We start from the raw sequence: 6000 nt of genomic DNA on the forward strand, positions 1-6000 counted from the left end.
TGAAGAGATCACCAGAATAAAATTTGCAAGTGATGTTTCATGATTTACAGTTTCATGATTCTGCTCTGGGCAACTTCAGATGAGAGCTGAATTAGTTAATATATACTTATCTATACCCATGTGTTTGACATCACAAGTGATAGCAGTCAGGACATTTATATAATTTTCACAGCTTGAAGTCAGGCTGAACTAAGAGCAGAGATGAATGGATCATATCCTCGGAGCGTGAGTTTTGGAAGTTCCTCCTAAAGTAACTGAATTTCAGTAGCTTCTCTCAGAAAGCAATAAACTGAATGTCACTGCTAATGTCCAAGATGTGTCACAGCAGAACACTAGGCCAAATATGACTAAGAGTTAACACAGTAATACCCACTGCTTAATTACTTGAATACTTGGATGTATTTAACAGACCACTATAAATCTTGCCTCTTTAAACATCACAAGCTTTTGAAAGAAAAAATAAAGTGTCCTTTAATATTTATGCTAAGTTTTACTAAGGGTTTTGAATGTTTGCACATGTGTTCTCACAGTTCAGCAGAGCACCTGTATTTCACTGGAAAATAATATAATAATCAACTATTCCAAAAATGAATGCCACCTAACCTGAACAGAACCACAGGATACCAAATGGAATTACTACCTGGCTTGTTCCAAAAACATCTAAGTTGTGATGAAGTGTCAGAAAATAAACAACACCATATTTTATACAAATGCAGAACAAGCTACAGAAAACCACACCACTTTCCAAAAATGTAGAGCTATCAGCTACGAGTACATAAACTTCCGTCTCTTCTAATAAATTTTGATATCCAAGTATGACCAAAAGCACTGTTAGCTTCTCTGTCAAACACATGCCCTTGTCTAACAGGCCAGAACATGTAGTGTTACCCAGCCCCTACAGCAGCATCATACTTGCAGACCTCTCGTAATACTCCTTACAAGTCTGAGTGACAACTAAGACAGAACAGCCTTATGTATAAATGCAAACGGCTGTCATGTGAGAAAATCCAGCTACAACAGCCATATTCCTCAGAACTGGAAATGTACAGGAGTCACCTGCCAGCAAGAAATGGCACCATGCAGAACCTGGACAGTATATGGTAGAGGATGCCTATTTCCAGCACACAGACTTAGTAAGCAAGTTACCTGTGAGTACACATGGCTTACCAGCACAGTGCCTGAAAGAAAATACTACACTGACAGTGGTCAAAAGCAAAACTTCCAGACAAAATAGTTTTGGCAAGTCTTTTCCCAGGGTTAGTAAAAGATTCACTGCAAGTTTGTAAAATGTCTGCATTCAAAACAAAGCTTTGCTCTAACTTTATGCGTGACTATTACCCTTCTCTATGTGCATTTCTCATGTGTTTTTTTAATTTTACATGTAAATGTAAAATAGTAGTAACAGCTACAGTGTCTTAATGAAATGCTATTAAATCAAGCCAAACACACACTCTGATGCAATCTCCTGGCCCTAGAGCTTTTATCATAGTTAATCCAGCATTTGAACTACATTGATTGTATGTGAAAGAAAATAATACTTTGGTAGGGAACTTAAGAGTCTTCCCCAAGAGCATTTTTTGAGACACGTGCATTTGGAGCATTCAGAAAGACGTGTTCGTCCAATGTATATTTTATGAGCCAGAATAAAGATATCTCTAGAACAAATGCTAAGAGGATCCAGAGAGATGAGTAATGAACCCTCAGCATCAGAGAGATGTTTTTCAATTCAAGTGTATGGCTTGCACAGCAGATTAAAGTAAGACTAAAGACACGCAATCAGCTGGAGCATCCCTGTGCAAAAACAGTTTGTGTGTCGACCTAAATTTGAAACGAACCACACAATGATAAATAAATTGCTTGCAGCCTAGTCTTGCAATCTAAGCCACGTTTTGAAGGCTTAATATTAATCAGTTTATCCCTGCTGCCCTCCTTCCCCTCGTCGTGAGATGCCCACAAAGCTACACTGCTGGAGTAGGCCCTTCCAAATTCTGCTTTAAATTTCTGTTCCGGGTGCTAACCCACTGAAAATTTCACAAGTACAAAAGCAAAGGATGCAGTGAGATTTGCCACTTGCAAATCACACAGAAAAACAGCATGTAGATTTCACCAGGTCACTGAACGAAGGGGTCCTGCTATCCAGAATGATTCTGTCGCCACTAGCTTTGTTCTCCTATTTCCTGGTACAGCTTTTCAGATCAATCTCCACTTTTGATTACAAGCTGGGTTACTGATCTAGTGACATCTTCATTAAGATGAATAAAGATCCTATGTTCCATTGCAAGGAGCAAAAGGAGCAAATGAAAAAAATAACTAAGACCAAAACTTATATTTAGGCATCTATAATAAATCTCCTGCTTCTATACTTGACACAACAGAATAAAGGGCTGATTTCCAGAGGTAATGAACTCTGAAAAAGTGGAGCAAACAGTGCTCTATGCCTCTACATTTAGGGCAGTGTGCATGCTCTTGTATAAATAGGAATATAGAAACATGATTTTAGGCAGCTGCACTTAAAAACCTTGGGTCACATTCACTGCAGTGAAGGAACCTCAGGACGAACAGCTGAGCCCCCCTCTGGAGTACAAAGCCTCACACTACAATAATCAATGACATCACTGACTCCCTCCAAGAGTCAAACAACCCAGGCTTGCTGCTTTGTAGAATGCAAAGCATTTAACACCATCTGAAATAGATTTCAAATCTGCTAAGGTTGCTCCCCTGTTTTGGGGAGCATCGGTCTGCATTCTATCTTTTAAACAAAAATGTGATTTTAAAACAATTTAGTTATCCAAGTGCAAATTTGTGTGAATGCTTCTTTCTGTAAGCTGAGCTTTGCTAAACTAAGAATGGGTTTAAGCTGGCCTTGAGTTACCTGTACACACCTATACATAGAAACAGGTTACCTCATTCTGAGCTTGGAACTAGCCAGACACCAGCTGGGTCCAGTCCAGAGATCAAGCAACCACACTAGTGAACCATTTTGGTTAACTCAGCACTTCAACAGCAACATCACCAACTTGGCAACAGCTTCCAGTCCACCAGCTGTACCAGCACGTGTTTGGAGCAAGTTCTTACTTGTATTCAAGCAAACATGTTCTAAGTGACCACAACCAACCATCATTGATTTAATCAGCCAAGCAGCCACTGCTGCCCAGCTGGCTGACAAAGCTCTCATGCCTCTGTGCAGGCTTGGGATTCTGCCCAGGCACAGGAGAGTTCACCATCCTCATTTCCAAATATACTGCTAAATTACAGGTCAGCTTGCAGCAATGCATTTAAATTAGCAATCACATCTTCTCACTTTGTAAGTGTACTTAGTGTGAGTAGTTAAATGTGAGTCTTTCATTACATCACTGTCTTGTGTGCCTGAGTCAATGCATTGGTCACAGTTTCTCCTGATGATTATTCACACTTCTTACAGCAACACCTCCCAGCACACACAACCAAACACCCAAGACGTCCAGTTCACCTCGAGCACTTTTGCATCAGAGAAACCAGCACAGTCCCTTTCACCAATCTTCCACATAGTCTCCCTGCCCCCTGCACATCTGACAACTACAGAAGAGCCCTTCTGAAACCTTAATTCTCAATGTCCAAGATGTCACATCACTTAGCACACAGATGTTAAAACAACAGATCATCACAGCTCTGCCTATCCCTTCACAGCACAGTTCTTTTCCCAATGTTGATGCTCTGTATCTGGCAGTGACACTCTTTGGAATCTATTATTAGTGCTGGGATTCCCAACCTGTGCCAACACAGAAAATGCTAAAATTATCCTGCCCAAATGGTGTCACTTTCTCCTTTTACTTCTCTAACTTTAATCAGAGTATAATAAGCTGAAGGATAAAACCCAAGAAATAAAAATACAAAATGCATACATCCAGAATGTGTTTTTTAAATAAATGATGCACAAGCACTGCACCATTAGGCCCACAATAAAGGAGGGGTAATATGATATACTCACACCATACAACAGTACATTTTCCAGCACAGAACTGTATTTATCACCTTTATAAATGACTTTGTTAACTTCACTGTGTTTTATTTCTTTGTTCCAGGTACACGTTTCATTTTCCTTGTTTCCTTTTAAAAAGGCATCTTATTTCAACAATGATCCAGTTAGTGCCACGTTTCTTGTCAGGTCTGAGTCACAGGCACCTTATGCTAGTATCAGATTACTTTGGTACCCATCTGCAACTGCAGTTTTAAACATTTTTCCAAGAAAGTGGTTGCTGTGTTTCTATAAATTTAAAAATCTAACAGAGACAAGTGTAAACAGAAGCAGAAAATGTTCTTCAAAGTGTTAAGACAAGAGTTAGTCCTTGAAATTTAATTTGTTTCAGACTATACTTTCCTTAGGCAGAATGGGTGTATATTACCTCCACTGTTCTGATAGTCCCTGCAAGTTTTACAAGGGCTTTTTAATGGCCTGAATTCCCTAAACTTACTGCATCAATGAGTCAAACTTTAGGAGTGTGGGTTTAACTTTCCATTCTTTTCAGGTACCACTATAGGTGAACATGACTTACACGCTGCGAGGGCATTGCAGGTATCTGGTGCCAGCACCTTGGCTGCGTGTCAAAACCACAATCCCACATACTGCAAAGCTTCCATTTGTATCCTCGGCCTTATGCGGGACTGAGGACACTGCAGCCACCAAACGAAGCCCGGCTGCTGCCCTGGCGATGCCAACCAAGCCTGCAGGGGCCGGGCAGCCGCCGGGACGGAGCTGTGTTTTGCAGGGCGGGGTTCTCCCCTCCGAGGCGGGCCGCCCACGGCGGGAAGGGCTGCTCCAGGGCCCGGCTCTCGGGGTACCGTACCTGGATGAGGCCCTGGCAGAGCAGCGCGGTGTGAACGCAGCCCGGCACCTCCGCTCGGAGCGACACCGAGCCGTTCCCGCTGCGGAGCCGCCAGCTCCCCCGCAGGCTGCGCACCTCGGGGCCGCCCGCGGCCACCGCCAGCGGCAACAGCAGCACCGACAGCAGCAGCAGCGCGGCGGGACCCATGACGACAGCCGCTCGGAGCGGCGAACTGGGGCGGTGCTTCCAAGGAAAGAAGGAAGGGAAGGAGGACGGCGGCGCTGCTGAGGGCGGTTCAGCGCGGCTGCGCGCGGGGCCTGCGGGTGGCCGGGGCAGCGCTGCCTCGGGTTGAGGGCGGCCGCGGAGCGCGAGGGGCAACGGCCGGGCCGCGCTCCCGAACCGGCGCGTGCGGCTGCCAGCGCGCAGCCCTGCCCCGGCACGCCGGCGAACGGGCGGGTTGGGCTTCTCTTTTCCCCCAAGAGGCACGGCGGAACAGCGATAAGAGGAGCTCGAATACGGTTACGAATCTCTCAGATGCAGCAAATGCATTCGGAGCGCTAGAAAACAGCAGGGAGGCGGGAAGGGGTGAGGAAGAGCTCTGGCAACACCGCAGTGGGTTCTCTCACTATTGGCTCCGTCGAGTCGTCAGGCTTTTATACGGCCTCAGAGTTCCCCATCCATTTTTCCATAAAATTACAGAGGCGTATAAAACTGTAACAAACGTCATGGACATCTCAAAGTACTGTGGTTTCCTCATAAAGCAGGGCTGTGGATTTTGTGTATAAAAATACAGTAAGTTCTTCTGCAAAAGTACAGAAGCATCAGCTCCTAGGAAAGAACATACAAGAAGTATGGTTTTCAAATCAAACTGTAGCTTTCCTGTGTGCCCTTGCTAGGTTAATTCCCTTCATTCACAGCCCAAAAGCAGGAATTAACAAGCTTTTAAATAGTTCCGTGGAAGGCCTTAGCTGCTTTCCAGGTGTAACACCGTGGTGCTTCATGCTCTGTTCCCACTGCACCAGGGGGTGCAGGAGCTTCTAGCTCACCTCCACGAACTGGGAGTGTTTCACACCAGGCCCCCCCAGACTGACAAGAACAGGAAAACCTGCGTTTTGTTTTAGCTCCTGGCTTTCACACACCTATTTCAGTATACTATAGGAATCCACCCTAAAATTTGTCTTTAAGGCACGACTGAACA

General features: G+C 44.4%; 1 protein-coding gene across 3 annotated transcripts in view; it reads right to left on the reverse strand.

Moving 5' to 3' along the window:
• Positions 1–5037, reverse strand: part of MANBA (mannosidase beta) — a 45716-nt gene extending 40679 nt beyond the window's left edge. For 2 of the 3 annotated variants that reach the window (XM_059844192.1, XM_059844191.1), the window contains exon 1: positions 4824–5037. In XM_059844192.1, the coding sequence (XP_059700175.1) occupies positions 4824–5009 (186 nt within the window). In that variant the 5' untranslated portion in view covers positions 5010–5037. Of the gene's footprint in view, positions 1–4532; positions 4563–4823 lie in introns of those variants that run through there. The other variant, XM_059844193.1, reaches the window with a different exon arrangement.
• Positions 5038–6000: the final 963 nt, after the last annotated feature.

This window comes from Haemorhous mexicanus, chromosome 4 (assembly GCF_027477595.1).
Source record: "Haemorhous mexicanus isolate bHaeMex1 chromosome 4, bHaeMex1.pri, whole genome shotgun sequence".
NCBI lineage: Eukaryota > Metazoa > Chordata > Aves > Passeriformes > Fringillidae > Haemorhous > Haemorhous mexicanus.